General features: G+C 43.5%; 1 protein-coding gene across 2 annotated transcripts; it reads right to left on the bottom strand.

Annotated features, from left to right (window-relative positions):
* Positions 1 to 1,842: 1,842 nt before the first annotated feature.
* On the bottom strand, positions 1,843 to 15,049 carry LOC112266029 (voltage-dependent calcium channel gamma-4 subunit-like). 2 transcript variants are annotated; one of them, XM_042295636.1, is made up of 6 exons: positions 14,950 to 15,049; positions 14,530 to 14,802; positions 13,820 to 14,047; positions 7,895 to 7,978; positions 5,269 to 5,409; positions 1,843 to 3,670 (listed from the first exon to the last, which is right to left on the bottom strand). In XM_042295636.1, the coding sequence occupies exons 2-6, from the start codon at positions 14,558 to 14,560 to the stop codon at positions 2,853 to 2,855; spliced, it is 1,302 nt and encodes a 433-aa protein (XP_042151570.1). In that variant the 5' UTR covers positions 14,561 to 14,802; positions 14,950 to 15,049; the 3' UTR covers positions 1,843 to 2,852. The 2 variants fall into 2 exon arrangements, with proteins under 2 accessions (XP_042151570.1, XP_042151571.1); XM_042295637.1 differs by having other exon boundaries at positions 14,898 to 14,990.
* Between the last annotated feature and the right edge of the window lie 3,661 nt (positions 15,050 to 18,710).

Here is an 18,710-nt window from a genome sequence, read left to right on the forward strand (position 1 = left end):
CACAAACCCACCCAAATCTCCCCACCACCAACTCAGCCCGACCCTTCCCACAAGTTTTTAAAAAAGTCATTCCGGGCTGGTCCTCGTGTAGGCCTATCATGTGTCTCTATAAATGCCACACACACTGTTACTCATGTCTCACCCTGCCTCTAGTGGCTGCTCCTGTGGGACGGGGTCCAGACGATTAGTGGTGGGGTCTACGCTGTGTTAACCTCTACCCCCGTTCTCCACCCTCCTGACCTGGCATGTAGACCTGAAACACGAACCAACCGTCTCTAGACACCTGACTCTTGGCCAAAGCTGTATATATAACACGTTAATCATTTTTAGTGTGGGTAAGTGACGTGAATGTGTCTAATAGTTTACAATGCGTGTGTGTGTGTGTGTGTGTGTGTGTGTGTGTGTGTGTGTGTGTGTGTGTGTGTGTGTGTGTGTGTGTGTGTGTGTGTGTGTGTGTGTGTGTGTGTGTGTGTGTGTGTGTGTGTGTGTGTGTGTGTGTGTGATGGTGATCATGGGTGTTATGACCTTTTGTGTGTGTGTGTGTGTCAGCAAGAATCAAGATGTATTAAGAAGAACTGGCCTCTCTTGACATGACCAAGCCCCACCACCTCTTAACTTGTTATGAATGTCGCACTGAGCCAGCAGGGATCACAGGTCTCCTTTCCATGTCACTGGTCCCTATTCCTGTCGGGGTGATTTCTAGGGACCAGGGGCACATTACAAATGTTCACACTATCGTGCCAACCTGACCCAAGGTATTTTCTCTTCACATTTACATTTATAGCACTGTTCCAGGAACTATGGTTCAGTACGGGAAAACGTTTTACCTGACTTTTTTCCAAGAAGAAACACTCAAATGTTTTCAAATGTTTTGCTACAGTGTACCCTACTGAACACAACCCAGGGCTCTCCAGAGAGAAAGGACTAATTAAACTCCCCAACTAAATCACACATGAACTGTGCACTCCATGCTGTTGAACAAATAGAGCATCCCTCTCCCTCCCTAGCTCCCTTCATCCTCCAAAGTCATTGCTTTAATGAGATTAAAACAGTCACTTTCATTTCCATCCCAAGAGTGAAGAGATTCAGTGTTATTCAATTATTATTCAATTAATCAACTGTACTTGTAGTCATGTGTTAAGGAATTCTGCTGCTTTTCTGGGCCTGTGTCTTTCTTAGCCTCAGCGTTCATTTCTGTGACCTTTGACCCCAATATCAACTGGACAATCAAGGTCACCTGTTAAGGTATAGAACAAACATTACACATGTTTTTTGTCACCTCAAAAGGGTTCATCTGTTGAGATGAGTCAATGTCCCAGTCTGTTTTGTAGATGTCACACCCTGATCTGTTTCACCCTTCTTCGTGCTTTTCTCCACCCCCCTCCAGGTGTCACCCATCTTCCCCATTACCCCCAGTGCATTTATACCTGTGTTCTCTGTTTGTCTGTTGCCAGTTCGTCTCGTCAAGCCTACCAGCGTGTTTTTTCCGCGTTCCTGTTTTTCCTAGTCTCTGTTTTCTAGCCCTCCCGGTTCTGACCTTTTCTGCCTGCCCTGACCTCGAGCCTGCCTGCCACCCTGTACCTTTCAGACTCTGACCTGGTTAATGAACTTATGCCTGTCCTCGACCTGCCTATTGCCTGCCCTTTGTATTTTAATAAATGTCAGAGACTCGCACCATCTGCCTCCTGTGTCTGCATCTGGGTCTCTCGCTGTGTAGTAGATCCAGCTATATGAATGGAAAATATTTGCACCATTTAATTTCCAAACATTTTTACATTCATTTGTACTATTACCATCTTGTTTAGATGTCAAATAACACACTCCACACAATACATTTTCATATATAACTTTATTGAATATATTTATTTAGTTTTATTTTATTTTGTAATATTTTTGAGGCTCAGAATGTTGTATTGCTTACCCATCACAAATGTCCTTAGTTTGATGAATGTGTATTAGAGTAGAAATATAATTTATTATGATCACAGGATCATAGGCTCTCAGCCCCCTAACCCCAAGGTAGGATCTTTAAAGCAGCGGTTCTCAACTGGTTTTTCCTCGGAACCCAAATTAAACCAGGTTGTCTCAGTAGTGACCCAGTATTTGCATTGTGATAATATTCAAGAAGTAACGATGGGTATACCCATTCAAAACCTCCCGTGACCCAAATTTGGGTCGCGACCCACGTGTTGAGAATCACTGCTTTAAAGAAGAACAATAAGAATACAGTACATACCATCACTAAAATAAAGCCTATAATCTAATACAGTTGTCATGAAGAATAAAAAACACAGATTAGGCTATGTTGGTTATACCTGTAATAACAAAAACAGTAGCCTTAAAAATGGGATGATAACAATAATTATAACAATAATAGTAACAATATTATTATTATTAATAATAATATTTGAATAAAATATATTTAAAATAAAATACAAATACAATATTACACTCATAATTTGCGCACATGCTTCCTGCATGACGCCCTCAGATTGAATTGTGATGGAGCTAGAAATCAATGAAAACTTTCAAATACAAAAATCATAGTTCAAAATGTACAAATTTACCCTTAATTTACGATTACGAGAAACAACAGCAATGTGATAATATTCAAGAAGTTACCATCTTTACAGTCTTGTAACCTGGCTATGATAATCAAGCACTCGGAATGATAAGACAAACCAAAGTTTACAACTATAGACATATTGTGCATTTCAAAATGAATATATACTCAATACTGTTGTTAATAATACATTTGATATTCTCGTCAGTGGAATAGATATATTCATAGTAGTCAAAAACAGACTGAGATGGCCCTGCACCTCCATGGCTCTTGCTCCTATCTCCGAGGCTCACACTGGCGTGGTTCTCCTGTTCAGCGTGTCCGAGTCAGTGTCCCTGTTCCGTTTGCCCCCGAGGCGGTCCAGGGTGCCCATGCCCCTCTCTCTCTCCATGGTGCCAGTGGACAGAGGTGGCTGCTGGGGGGTAAGACCGGAGGATGACAAGGTATTCAGGGGCGCAATGGCAGTGCCGCCGACCGCGGAATTCTGGCCCGCCGCAGAGAGGTTGGACTTGGAGAGAGAAGGCAGTGTACCGCTCATCATCACCCCCACTTCCTCATTGGGGAAGTAGCTGTGCAGCTGGTAGAGGGAGGCCCGGTCCACCGTGCCGTAGAGGGGGGGCCCGCCGCCACCAAGACTCCCCATCTTGGAGTCCCGGGTCAGGGTATACATGGAGATATCGCCCCCTACTCCTCCACCAGCATGGTGCGGGTTGGGCAGGGTGGCCACAGAGAAAGGCGGGGCAGACGGCGGTAATGCAAAACTCTTGGCGTCTGTGGGTGAGGTGTCGCAGGGGGAGCGTGGCGGGTCGGTAGAGTGTGAGCTGGAGCGGGAGCGCCGGCGGAAGCGGTAGCTGGGCAGGCGGAGCATGGCGTGCGTGGTGCTCTTGAAGAGTTCGGTGCGTGAGCGGCAGCGCAGCTCCTTGTTCTTCTCGATGTAGATGTTGACGGCCAGGACGCCCACCATCTCAGCCAGGATGAAGGAGAGGCCTCCGAAGTAGAAGGACCAGCCGTACGAGTAATGCCACTTCTTGTCCTCGTCCTTCTTGGGTGAGATGTCGCTTAGCGCCGCAGAGATGTACACGATCACGCCGATGATGTTGCTCAGGCCTGGGGGACAGACAGAGGAGGGACGTGTAAAAAAAAAAAGGTGAGATATAGACTGGAATATACACTGAACAAAATACACTCACAACATGTAAAGTCTTGGTCCCATGTTTGATGAGATGAAATAAAAGATCCCAGAAATGTTTCAAACATACAAAAAGCTTATTTCTCTCAAATTTTGACCACAAATTTGTTTGCATGCTTTTTTAGTGGGCATTTCTCCTTTGCCAAGATAATCCATCCACCTGACAGGTGTGGCATATCAAGAAGCTGATTAAACAGGATCATTGCACAGGTGCACCACTCTAAAATGTGCAGTTTTGCCACACAACATAATGCCACAGAGTTTTAGGGAGCGTGCAATTGGCATGCTGACTGCAGAAATGTCAACCAGAGCTGTTGCCAGAGAATTGAATGTTCATTTCTCTACCATAAGCCGCCTCCAACGTCGTTTTAGAGAATCTGTCAGTACGTCCAACCGGCCTCACAACCACAGACCACATGCAATCATACCAGCCCAGCAAAGGACCACCACATCTGACTTCTTCACCTGTGGGATCGTCTGAGAGTATTTCTGTCTCTAATAAAGCCCCTTTGTGGGGAAAAACTCATTCTGATTGGCTGGGCTTGGCTCCCCAGTGGGTGGGCTTGACTCCCAAGTGGGTGGGCCTATGCCCTCCTAGGCCTACCCAAATCTGCACGCCTGCCCAGTCATGTGAAATCCATAGATTAGGACCTAATAAATGTAGTTCAATTGACTGATTTCCTTATATGAACTGGAACCTCAGTAAAATCTTTTAAATTGTTGCCTGCTGCGTTCTTTTTACATTTTTGTTCAGTATAATATGCCATTGATTTTCTCTGAGCTTTTCCATAGGGGGGTGAGGGAATGGCTCTAAACGAACCATCTCAACTTGATTTACTTGATATGTCTCATTGACCCATATCTCCACTTAGGAGGTAATATATGGCATATTACTTATAAACAATATTTATTACTTCTGTTGTGTTGTGCCTCATTGACCTGAGTCTCCACTCAAGGGATGATATACTGTATGTGGTGGCAGGTAGCCTAGTGGTTAGAGCGTTGGGCATAACCGAAAGGTGGCTGGATCAAATCCTCGAGCTGACAAGGTAAAAATCTGTCGTTCTGCCCCTAAGCAAGACAGTTAACCCACTGTTCCCCGGTAAGCCGTCATTGTAAATAAGAATTTGTTCTTAACTGACTTGCCAAATTAAATGTAAAAAAATCTCATTTACATTTGGGAAATCTAAGCCCCAACCAACATCATTAACATGAAAGAAGTTATGGGGAGGGAAAAACAACACAAAAGTGAATATCATGGATGGATGAAATGATGGGGATAATTATATTAGACTATTAGAAACAACAACACTCGTTTCCGAGTTCAGAGACCATTGAGAACATTTAAGGCAGAGTAGGACTATCGCATTCCATCATAACAAGAGGAAAAGGAGTATGAGACACCATCGAGCATGATTTGAACTCCAGGACTAGGCTTCATCTGTGTCCAGGAAACCAGCCCCATGTGTACTGAGTAATAGAGAAACTGTCAAGAACAAGACGACCAGCGCCTTACCAGCAGCCACAAACAGGATGCCTCCTCCTAGGATGATGTTCCTCTTGCTCTTGTAGAAGCTGCTGGATGCAACACATATCGCTCCCATCAGGAGGAGTATAGCACTCAGGATGGGGAAGATACTGGAGGCTCGGACCACACCTGCAGACGGAAGGTGGTGAAATATTCCTTAGTTGCTGATCTAAGGTCAGTTTCTTGTTGACAGTGGTGAATGGTTATAGTTGTGATTTGGGAAGGGTAATTTGAGCCTGGATCTATGCCTATGGGTATCTTCTACCTGGACCTTTGCTTAGATTAGGAGATCCTATCCTCTGATAATATTGGAAGCGACTACAAACTTATTGTGTCGTAACCTGCTGAGCTTAGCAAATACGTATATTAAAGATGAATGATTAAAGATAAAGTTGTGAAGGTGACTTGCAGGGGTAGAAACCCAAATTATTTCCCACTTGTTTCGTTCCGAACAGAACCATTATTTGTTAAGTTACGTTCCGCTGTTCCGACCAGCAAAATAAAGTTCTGAACCGGTTTGAACTCCCCCAAAAAATACCAATTTATATTATTCCTTTCGGCTCCATTTTAAACCTCTAAAATAGTTGGGAAAAAATTACATTTAGCTGTAGATGAAATTACTTCACCAATCAGTGCAGCTAAATGAGCAGGTAAGCGATTGAATCTGTATAGGAAAGTCACAAAGAGCTAATTATATTTTGCCGTAACAGCATGGTTTTAATCATAATGAAAGACAAACACAGACACACTGTGCTGCCAGTCACAGTGTAAGGCGCCAGATGCAACTGAAATGTTGCAGGGGAGGACAAAGCAAGAGAGGATGGGAGGAAGCTTGCCTTGAAGCGCTGGGAATCTTGTTATGATGCATTATCTGATTTACGCCCACAGAATTATACCTATGGAGGATCAGCTCTATGGAGGAACTTGAATGTCTTTGAACTTCTGAGTTGGTTTAATGTTGGACCAGAGCAAACGTACCTAGCTAACAAGCATGTGTGTGCAGAGCAGCACTAGAATTAAAAACACATCTTACCTTTCTGTACTTAATAAAGCCAATGTGGTAACTATAGTATATCTCCCCAATTTCTGAAACCATGCTTGTAACGTCATCAGGTGGCTACAGTAACCTATGCAGGTAGCCTACACACACACGTACACCCACTGGTAAAGATTTCCAGCTGCCAGGCAGACGCTGGAATATGTTTCTGAGTGACACAGGGGCTTTGTTGTGGACTGGAAGGAAAAAAATGTTGGGAATGTAAAAGAATGTTATTAACCGGTTCCCATGCTTTTAAAATAACGGTTCCGTTCTGGAACAGTATAGATCACGGGCTCCGTTACTCAGATAATTGTGTTATTTCCAGTTTTTGATTCTGTTCCCTGAACTGGTTCCAACCCTTGCTTTTCCGGCTGCGTATGTGACATTGTCACCATCTGGGGTAGAGTAATATGCCACACTAAGCATTTATTTTGTAACACCTTTCATAAATGACTAAATGTATCCTACATTCTTATTCCAACCGATGTTCTGGTTGGATTGGAATATCCTATTCCTTTGTTATAATTCCCTCCGGCAAATGAGAGATACTGATTGAGTTAGCTAACTCATAACCTTGTACCTCGGAATTCACTAATGCTGTTTCCCAGCATTTCTTTTCAATTCGACATCACATCTTTCTAGTGACATCCTCCCACTGCCCACATCCCCTTACTCACGCAGGAGATACTCTGCTGCATCCCACGTCCCCTTACTCACGCAGGAGATACTCTGCTGCATCCCACGTCCCCTTACTCACGCAGGAGATACTCTGCTGGATCCCACGTCCCCTTACTCCCGCAGGAGATACTCTGCTGCATCCCACGTCCCCTTACTCCCGCAGGAGATACTCTGCTGCATCCCACATCCCCTTACTCACGCAGGAGATACTCTGCTGCATCCCACGTCCCCTTACTCACGCAGGAGATACTCTGCTGCATCCCACGTCCCCTTACTCACGCAGGAGATACCTTGCTGCATCCCACGTCCCCTTACTCACGCAGGAGATACTCTGCTGCATCCCACATCCCCTTACTCACGCAGGAGATACTCTGCTGCATCCCACGTCCCCTTACTCACGCAGGAGATACTCTGCTGCATCCCACGTCCCCTTACTCACGCAGGAGATACTCTGCTGCATCCCACGTCCCCTTACTCACCCCTGCATACTCACGCAGGAGATACTCTGCTGCATCCCACGTCCCCTTACTCCCGCAGGAGATACTCTGCTGCATCCCACATCCCCTTACTCACGCAGGAGATACTCTGCTGCATCCCACGTCCCCTTACTCACGCAGGAGATACTCTGCTGCATCCCACGTCCCCTTACTCACGCAGGAGATACTCTGCTGCATCCCACGTCCCCTTACTCACGCAGGAGATACTCTGCTGCATCCCACGTCCCCTTACTCACGCAGGAGATACTCTGCTGCATCCCACGTCCCCTTACTCACGCAGGAGATACTCTGCTGCATCCCACGTCCCCTTACTCACGCAGGAGATACTCTGCTGCATCCCACGTCCCCTCTGCTACTCACGCAGGAGATACTCTGCTGCATCCCACGTCCCCTTACTCACGCAGGAGATACTCTGCTGCATCCTGATCATAGTCTGCATCGTCCGGGAAATGATTGATCTGAGAACACACTCCTCTCTTCAGCCCTGAGAAGGAGAGAGAGAGAGAGAGAGAGAGAGAGAGAGAGAGAGAGAGAGACCCTTGAGGAAGAGACGTGCCATTTCCAGGCCCAGGGAAATGTGCTCATCTGTGGGGACACAAACGTACAGGAACACTACCTGATCTAACGAGCACACTGTACTTTGTCAATGGTAGGTTACAGGGGGGGACTCTTTGGGGAGATTCACCTACTGTTCACCTCGTCCACAGTACAGTAGACTATATGATTACAGACATTGACCCTTTCTCTCTCAGCTCATTCACTGTCAAGCCACTAACACCTCTGTCTGATCACAGCCAAATTACATTGTTCCTCAAAAGAACAGACATGGAAACAACCACACATTCACAGCCCAGTAAGCTGTACAGCATCAGAAATTCATACAGATGGGCCCAAAACAACACAGAAGAATACCAGAAAGCAACCTGGAACCAAAATATCCAAACAATCTTAGATAACTTTCTGGATACCACATTCACTCACAATAAAGAAGGCATCAATCTGGCAGTAAAAACATCAACTATATATTCAGGCAAACGCAAAAGAATCACAATTGAAATTGAAATAGATAAAAAACAAAACAAAAAAAGACCACAGATAACAACTGGTTTGATGCGGATTGTAAAATTATAAGGAAATATCACTATCCAACCAAAAGCACAAAGACCCAAATAATGGTGAATTACGCCTTCATTACTGTGAGACTTTAAAACTCTATAAACGTAACACTCAGAACCAAGAAAACACAGTACAACAGCAAGCAGCTGACACTAATTGAGGTGTCCATAAACACACACAACTTCTGGCAAAATTGAAAAAAAAAAATCTAAACAATAGGAATTAGCGATACAAAATGGTGACATATGGACGACTCATTTTAAAACACTCTACAACTGTAACGGTCGTCGCATGAAGGAGAGGACCAAAGTGCAGCATGGTAAGTTTTCATCTTGATTTTTAATAAGAAACGTTAACACTGAAACAAAAACAATAAACGACAACGTGAAATAACTCAACCGAAACAGTACCGTGTGGACCAAACACTGACACAGGAAAACAAACTCCCACAACTCAAAAGTGAAACCAGGCTACCTAAGTATGATTCTCAATCAGGGACAATGATTGACAGCTGCCTCTGATTGAGAACCATACCAGGCCAAACACAGAAACAGCAAATCATAGAAAAACGAACATAGACAACCCACCCAACTCAAACCCTTACCATACCAAAACAAAGACATAATAAAAGAACTAAGGTCAGAACGTGACAACCAGACCGTTCAAATTGACACAAACGCAGAACAACGCCCAATTCATGAGAAGTTTAATGGATTAGAAAAAGCTATAAAGGACAATCAAAATCCATTGGACTCCCCAATTACTGACCAGGTGCTCTATAAGAAACTTCAGGCTCTCAAATTTCAAGAGGCATGCGGACCTGATGGCATCCTAAATGAGATGCTCAAACTCACTAGTGCAAAATTTCAATTGGCTATATTAAAACTGTTTAATTTGATCCTGAGTGTAGGTTATTTCCCTGACATCTGGAATCAAGAACTCATAACCCCAATATTTAAGAATGGAAACAAATTTGACCCTAACAGTTACAGAGGCATTTGTGTGAACAGTAACCAGGGGAAGGTTTTCTGTAGTAGTATAAACTTCCTTGATAAGCACAATGTCTTGAGTAAAAGCCCAATTGGATTTATACCAAAACATTGCACAACTGATCATATTTACACCCTACACACCCTGATAGATAAACATGTCCACCAAAATAATACCAAAATATATGCTTGCTTTATCGACTTCCAAAAAGCATTTGATTCTATTTGGCATACAGGACTATTCTACAAAAGTTATTGAAAGTGGTGTAGGGGGTAAAACATATGATATAATTAAATCAATGTATACTGGCAATACGTGCAGCATTAAAATTGGTAAGAAAATAACAGAATTCTTTAACTAGGGGCGGGGCCTTCGCCAGGGTTGCAATCTGAGCCCTGCACTCTTCAATATTTACATTAACGAATTGGCCACTATTCTAGAAAAATCCTCAGCCCCTGGTTTTAGTCTCCACAATTCAGAAGTTAAATGCCTACTCTTCGCAGATGACCTATGCCTGCTGTCACCCACAGCACATGGCCCACAGCAGAACCTGGACCTGCTAGAGCAGTACTGCCAGACTTGGGCCCTGGCAGTAAACCCCAAAAAGACTAAAATAATGATTTTCCAGAGAAGATCCAGATCTCAGGGAATGAAACCAAAGTTCTCAATTGGTACAAAATATATAGAGTACTGTACACACTACAATTACTTAGGTTTAAAAATAAGCTCAACTGGACACCTTAATGAGGCAGTGAATGAGCTGAGAGAGAAAGCACGCAGGGCATTCTACTCCATTAAAAAGCTAATTCAAATTGAAATACCTATTAAAATTTGGCTAAAACTAATTCAATATGTCACTGAACCAATTGCACTTCATGGCAGTGAGGTGTGAGGTCCACTTGCAAAACAAGATTTCAACAAATGGGACAAACACCCCATTGAAACCCTGCATGCAGAGTTCTGCAAGATTCTCTTATATGTCCAGAGGAAAACTACAAACAATGCATGCAGGGCAGAATTAGGCCAATATCCACTAATAATAACAACTCAAAAAAGAGCAATTACGTTTTGGAACGTCTCAAATATCTCATATCATTACCAAGCCCTGCAATGCCAAGAGCTGAGCAAAGAAAAGAGTCCCCTCATCCAGCTGGTCCTGGGGCTGAGTTCACAAACCTGTTCAACTAATGCACTGAAGCCTCAGGACCAGATCATCCAATCAATCAGGATAAACCAAATTACAACACAGTCAAAACAAAACTATATTGCTTATTGGGAAACACAAACACAAGCACAAAGCAAAATGCAGTGCTATCTGGCCCTAAATCGACAGTACACCATGGCTAAATATTTTACCATGGTTACTGATCAAAACCTTAGAAAAACCTTGACAAAGTACAGGATCAGTGAGCACAGCCTTGCCAATGAGAAGTTAGACACAGGAAAACCTGGCTCCCTGTAGAGGAAAGGCTGTGCAACCACTGCACAACAGCAGAACCTGAGACGGAGCTGCATTTCCTGACAAAATGTCAAAAATATAAAACAATTAGAGAGTGTCATTTTCCCAAATTTGAAACCCTTATTCAAGAGAGAGAGAGAGAGAGAGAGAGAGAGAGAGAGAGAGAGAGAGAGAGAGAGAGAGATGGATGGATGGATGGATGGATGGATGGATGGATGGATGGATGGATGGATGGATGGATGGATGGATGGATGGATGGATGGATGGATGGATGGATGGAGAGAGATGGACAGAGACAGAGAGAGATGGCCAGAGAGAGCAAGATGGACAGAGAGAGAGAGAGAGATAGGCAGAGAGAGAGAGAAAAATGGACAGAGAGAGAAAACAGAGATGGACAGAGAGAGAAAACAGATGGACAGAGAGAAATACAGAAATATGGGAGAGAGATAGGTATTAGAGAGTATTAGAGACAGAAACAGGACAGGACAGATATCTGGGGCTTGGTGTATGGACATATTAAGTATTCATTTGAATCCCGTTTCAAGTCGGTTGTGAAATATGTCAAATGAACCACAAACAACCCTTTGTACTCTGAAGAGGACAACAGACTTCATCAATAATTAAGAAGCTGTAATCAGTATGTTGAGCATCTGCCACAAATATTATATATAATGGCTGTTGTTGTCCTCTTTTGCGGTCTATCACTTACTGTAGGTAGCAAATGGAGTCCCACTCCATCAGACTATAACTAATGACTCATCACTCATACTTCTGACTCGTTACAGGAAACTAGGCGTTTGTCCGCGTCACTATTTCACAGGAGAGACATTTAAAAATGTATTCTAGAACATGTCAACTTTCACGTGCCTTAATATCTTTTATTTATTTTAATTTGACCCCTTTTTCTCCCCAATTTCATGGTATCCAATTGTTTTTTTAGTAGCTACTATCTTGTCTCATCGCTGCAACTCCTGTACGGGCTCGGGAGAGACGAAGGTTGAAACATACTGTCCTCCGATACACAACCCAACCAAGCCGCACTGCTTCTTAACACAGTGCGCATCCAACCCAGAAGCCAGCCCCACCAACCTTGGTTAGCGCGAGACAAGGACATTCCTACCGGCCAAGCCCTACCTAACCCGGACAACGCTAGGCCAATTGTGCGTCGCCCCATGGACCTCCCGGTCGGTTACGACAGAGCCTGGGCGCGAACCCAGAGTCGCTGATGGCACAGCTGGTGCTGCAGTACAGCGCCCTTAACCACTGCGCCACCCGGGAGGCCCCATGTGCCTTAATAACATGTACAGTATGTACAGTAGGATTACATTTTCAAACTAAGGGCAACCGTGGCATCCGTGACAGAGAGGGAGAAGCGTCCATTCCTGTATATGGGTAAGATAGTCTAGCTAGCTACATTTTCTGATATTACACGTTTCTAATTTAGTCAGAAAGTAATTTTCATTTCAAATTAAAGTGTACTATTAGCTAGTTAGCTAACGTTACATGTATGATCTGTGTAATAATATTATTTGTATCTCAGAGCCATTTGCTTTGCTAGTTATAGCCTAATGTTAGCTATCTAACACTGAACCTGATTTGTTAGCTACCTGCAGATTCATGCAGGGTAGTAACATTGAGTTGAGATTATGGTTCACTGTTTAGCCAGCTAGCTAAAGAAGACTCCACTATGCAAGTAACCATTTCAATTGAATGTTAACGATGTCACTGCGACAACTGTTGATATACGTAGCTGGTAAATTCGCTATCTACTCCGATTTCAGAGCACTTTCGTCTAAGTTACCAAGGCTCTGGATAACATAAAAACAGCCTAACCAGCTCTGCTAGGGCGAGTAAAATAGTCAGAGTGAGCTGTTCTCTCATTTGTGTCTGGAAGTAGCTAGCAAGCTAGCCAACGTTAGCCAGTTAGCTTGGGTGCCCGACTGCTGCTGTTGGACAGAACGCTCGGATCAACCCTTAAAGAGACGGGTGGGGCTAAAGCTTAAGAGGGTGTGAAAGATGCTGAATAGGTGTAAACAAAAAAAGAGCTCTTCAATAGGTGCACCAAAACATTCAAAGGCCATTTTCTCAAAAGTGAGGTTACAAGTTTATCAACTTTCAAAGCAGAATTACATTCCCATTGTTCCTCAACTGTAGTGTATGATAAACCATTTTCTAGCTCTGAGTCTCTACCTGTATCCAATGTAAAAAATAAAATTAAAAAACACAATTTCAAATTTGCTACATAAGACTGAACCCGAATTGGTCGATCACAATTGCCTCTTTAGCATTCGCTGGTCTCACGAAGCCAAACCTTCAAAATCAAGTCATTGTCACGCATGGTTCTCGACAAGACTAGTTTCTTGCAGATGACAATAGGGTAAAAATGCTAATGTTAGATCATGTTAGATAAGCAGCTCTTGAAATGTGCCTTTTTTTCTCCTGACTGTCTGCCACTGCCCACTGGATGTCCTCTAAATGCACTCCAGGCAGCACTGTGTCGAACCGTGTCTTTCATGGTTGAGCTGCTCATCAGCTGCACAACACACACAGTCTTGTACACACACCTGCACAATTCACGTATGTGCACATAAACGTGCGAGCCAAACACAGTGATCCACCCACACACACCCACACACGCACGCACGCACGCACACACACACACACACACACACATTCATCTGACCCCACCAAAAGTCTGGAAATACACTGATTCCCCCATCATCCCTCCCCCTCCCCACAAACATCTAGACCTCCCCTTACCCTCCAGACAGCAGATCCTCCAGAGGCCAGAGTGGGTGAGGGCACCAGGGTCTTTCTTGTCCTTGTTGTTGGGGTCGTCCTGGGAGGAGTTGGCCGTGCTGTTGCAGATGAAGGCCCGTGCGTACAGCCAGTAGTCCGTCCCAATGGCCACCGCCATCAGGGAAAAGGCTGCAAACGCCCCCAAAGTGGTGAGGACAACCTGGATCCCCTTCTCCCACCATATCATGACTGGGCCGGAGAGGGGGAGGAGAGAGAAGGATTGAGAAAGAGAAGAGCTGGTGAAATGGAAAAGATGCCTGAAAAGCTACAAATCAAGAGTATCCTCTTGAATGGTGTGGGTGTGTCTGTGTTTCAAAGGAAACAACCAATATGCCACAATTGACCCGTTATTGACCTGGATGTCCAAAACCTGGTGTGTCGATATCAATAAGACTTCATTAATCCCAGAGGGACAATTAGAAAGGCATTGCTCTTTCTCTCTGATGACTTGTAATTGTTTAAAGACAAAAGCCCTTTGAGAAGGGAAAAAAATGAAAACTTCAGTATAACTGTCTAGTCTAGTTACAGAATAATTACTTGGGTAAATCATATGGTTTCCTTTTGAATCCAGGCATCTGTTAAGCTGTCTTTGGTTAAGTGTTAACGTTAAGTGTGTGTGCGCGTGTGTGCGCGCGTTTGGTCAAGTGTGTTTCTAGTGAAATGTGTGTTACCTTGGGGCATGCCTCTGCCTTTTGCCTCCATGTCTGCAGCTTGCTGTTCCTCGTCAGTGAAGAGTGCGCATTCAGAGTCCCCTCTGTCCAAGCCGCATCCATAGACCGCTCTTCCTCTCTCGTTTCCTCTCTTCTCGTTCCCCTCTCTCTCTCTCTGCTCCCGTGTTCCTCCCCTTCTCACTTACCTCTGTCTCTGTGTGAACGTGGATCCACAACTCGAGGTTTCGTCCCTCTTCTCAGTAAGTGGCCGTGGCATGCGTCTCAGCGTTGCTCCTGTGGGGTGAAGAATAAGAAGAAAAAAGAAAGGATTTAATAAATGAATGTGATGTGAGAGGGAAGCCAAGTAAAATGGTCTTTCTTAACCTTACAGAAAGATGAATCATTAATACAACTGGGTTTGAACATTATGCGATGACCAACCCGAAAGGAAAGAAGCTGATCCGTTTCCACATTTCACCTAGAGAGAGACAGAGGGATATATAAAGCAAGAGGGAACAGGAAAGAAGCGAGAGAGCGTGCTCTATTCCATTGCCATGGCAACAGCAAATTCCAAAGTCTAGGACGGAACAGAACACTGCGAGTGAGAAGCAAGTGGGGGGTGAGGGGCAGCTGAAACAGCTGAGGGGGATTTTGCCGCGATTAAACAGTATATAAATACTGATGCTGAAGATCTCAATATGATATATATTTTTAAAAGAGTGAGTCATTTCAAAGCCATGATAAAACATGTAGAATCCTAGTGTACTGTTCAATTAAGGGAAGTAATCAAGACCATTCAGATGATGACAAGCACTTCGGTATCATTATGTAGTTGAGCTAACATATGCTGTATGTGAGCATCTCTGGTACACATCATGGCCATTAATATGGAGTTGTTCCCGCCTTTGCTGCTCTAACAGTCTCCACTCATCTGGGGAAGGCTTTCCACTAGATGTTTGAACATTACTGCGGGGACTTGATCCCATTCAGCAACAAGAGCATTAGTGAGGTCGGGCACTGATGTTGGGCGATTAGGCCTAGCTCGGCATTCCAATTCATCCCAAATATGTGTTCAATGGGGTTGAGGTCAAGGCTCTGTGCAGGCAAGTTAACTTCTTAGTGATCCCTTCACGCGCCAATCCCGTTAACGGGATTGATTTGACAACACCCAGTGAAATAGCAGGCGCCAAATTCTAAAAAACAGAAATACTCATAATAATAATTCATAAATCATACAAGTGTTATACATCGGATTAAAGATGAACTTGTTGTTAATCCAGCCACAGTGTCAGATTTCATAAAGGCTTTACAGCGAAAGCAAACCATGCTATTATCTGAGGACAGCACCCCATAAAACATTTAATAAATTACCTGTAATCTTGATCCAAACATTTCAAACAACTTTCTTAATACAACTTTAGGTATTTTTTTAACATAAATAATCGATCAAATTTAAGACGGAATAAACTGTGTTCAATTGCAGATAAAAACAAAGTGGAGCGAGCTTTCAGGTCGCGCGCCCCAACCACAACAGTACACTTCACTCGACCCTCGTTCTGAACTGCCCTACTTCTTAATTTCTCAAAGGAAAAACATCAACCAATTTCAAAAGACTATTGACATCTAGTGGAAGCGATAGGAACTGCAAGCATGTGCCTTAGAAATCTAGTTCCCCATAGAAACCCCATTGAAAAGAGAGTGACCTCAAAAAACAAAACTCCTGGATGGTTTGTCCTCGGGGTTTCGCCTGCCAAATAAGTTCTGTTATACTCACAGACATAATTCTAACAGTTTTAGAAACTTTCCAGTGGTTTCTATCCAAATCTACCAATTATATGCAGATCCTAGCTTCTGTGTCTGAGTTTACTTTGGGCAAACTTTTCATCCGGACGTGAAAATAGTGCCCCCTAGCCTTTATTAAGTTCTTCCACACCGATCTCTAAAAGAGATTTCTGTATGGACCTCACTTTGTGCACAGGAGTATTGTCATGCTGAAATACGAAGGGGTCTTCGCCAAACTGTTGCCACAAAGTTGGAAGCACAGCATCGTCTAGAATGTTATTGTAAGCTGTAGCATTAAGATTTCCCTTCACTGGATCTTAGGGGCCTAGCCCGAACCAGGAAAAACAGCCCAGACCATTATTCATCCTCCACCAAACTTTACAGTGACACTATGCATTCGGGCAGGTAGTGTTCTTTTGGTGTCCATCGAACTAGCAGATGGTGAAGCGTGATTCATTACTCCAGAGAACAAGTTTCCACTGCGCTTTACACCACTCCAGCCAAAGCTTGGCATTGCGTATGGTAGTCTTAGGCTTGTGTGTGGTTGCTCGGCCATGGACAATACTTTCATGAAGCTCCCGGCGAACAGTTCTTGTGCTGACTTAGCTTCCAGAGGAAGTTTGTAACTCGGTAGTGAGTGTTGCAACTGAGGACAGACAATTTTTTCCCGCGCTACGCTCTTCAGCACTCAGCGGCCCCATTCTGTGAGCTTGTGTGTTCTATCACTTCCCTTGTTGCCCCTAGATGTTTCCACTTCACAATACGAGCACTTACAATTGGCCGGGACAGCTCTAGCAGGGCAGAAACTTGACAAATGTACTTGTTGGAACGTCACTGAGCTTTTCAGTACGGGCCATTCTACTGCCAACGTTTGTCTATGGAGATTGCATGGTGGTGTGCTCAATTTTATACACTTGTCAGCAATGGTGTGGCTGAAATAGCCGTATCCATTCATTTGAAGAGTTGTCCACATACTTTTGTTCATCATAAGATGCAAACGTACATACAGAATGATTCATGAGCAGCAAATTCAGTTACGTTTACAGAAATGACCTAAAATTCAACTTTTATCTATATTAAATTAGGTGATGGATGCATCATTCATCAAATGATTCAGTGTACTGCAGGAGGAGCCTTGTAATGATAATATAACAGCCCAAAAGTTAGGTGATAGTCATCAAACAGTGGTTTATGACTCACTATTTCTACCCCAGTTTCAAGAAGCAAAGTTAGTTCAACCCATACCTGAACCTACTGAAACGTGTTTAAATTATACACAAAGATGACTTTCCTCCATATTAAAAACCATTAGAAGGTTTGTGTTTCTATAGTTGTTTCTGTACGTACTGTTGAGAAAGCAAATGACCTAGATGCACAGATATGGAGGGGTTTTGACATCGGCAGCACATCAACACAGAATGATGATAAAGGAAGAGATCGAGTTCACGGACAAACCAGAACCACATACTGAAATGCATGAATGTACAGCATTGGGGTACATGTGGCATTAAATGATGGGTTGATTGGGGAGATTCTGTAAGACTATAACAATGCAGAGTGAACAAAACGTATGGGTTAAACCACAAGAGGGTAACCTCAGATATTAGTTGCACTTCTCCACATTGTGCACAAAGAGACACACATACATGCAGAAGCACACACTTTTCTTATCTTTGGTCTGAATCCTGAAATGTCCCCCGATTTAAACACTGTATGTAAAGTGTATTGTCAGTAAAGAAGAACAGTTCAGCAAAAGTTGAGGAGAGGCAAGTAGCTCGCGAATACTTACTGTGTATGCGCGTGTGTACATGAGTGCGTATTTGCGTGTGTGCATGAAATCATAAAGCAGAACCATTGCATTGATATCTGCAAAAATAAATGCACAACACCCTGGTTAAGCAAACTGCCTTCATGGTCATTAACCAATTGCTGCTGAAGGGATAAGAAAATGTGTTGTATCTGGAGCATCATAGAAAGCAGAAGCAAAGCCAGTGCATTTATTAACTGATGAATGTGGAGGTCTGTCTAAATGTAGCGCTTCCTCTGTCTTCTAGGCTAAGATCAATTCCATCTGTTTATTATCATCTACCACTTGTGAGACCAGCAGCGCGCGAGAGAGAGAGGCATGCCAAGTTAAGAAACCTGACAAAATCGGATTTGAAAAAATCGGATTTAAAATAAAATGTTGAGTTATTAACAGCTTTTTAAGTAGTCTCTACCGGAACACAGTTGATGCACGCTAGGAATATTTGCATACTTTGCTGAGGTAAATCGTCTCAAGGCTATTGATTTGGGCATAGCTGGCATTGTACCGAGTATCCTACATTTCTGTGTAAACATGAACTAAACAACTCTTATTTCAATGCAATATTTTTTTTCAAAACAATATATAGGATAATTACAGTATGTGCATTTCGATA

The sequence above is a fragment of the Oncorhynchus tshawytscha genome, linkage group LG13 (assembly GCF_018296145.1).
Source record: "Oncorhynchus tshawytscha isolate Ot180627B linkage group LG13, Otsh_v2.0, whole genome shotgun sequence".
Classification (NCBI taxonomy): domain Eukaryota; kingdom Metazoa; phylum Chordata; class Actinopteri; order Salmoniformes; family Salmonidae; genus Oncorhynchus; species Oncorhynchus tshawytscha.

Bases quoted from the DNA above. Each gene is read 5' to 3' on its own strand.
- LOC112266029 (XM_042295636.1), bottom strand. From the start codon at position 14,560: ATGGAGGCAAAAGGCAGAGGCATGCCCCAAG. The intron at 14,048-14,529 runs GTAACACACATT...TCTCCGGCCCAG, and splicing joins AGGCAGAGGCATGCCCCAAG to TCATGATATGGTGGGAGAAG. The intron at 3,671-5,268 runs GTAAGGCGCTGG...TCTGTCCCCCAG, and splicing joins CATCCTGTTTGTGGCTGCTG to GCCTGAGCAACATCATCGGC.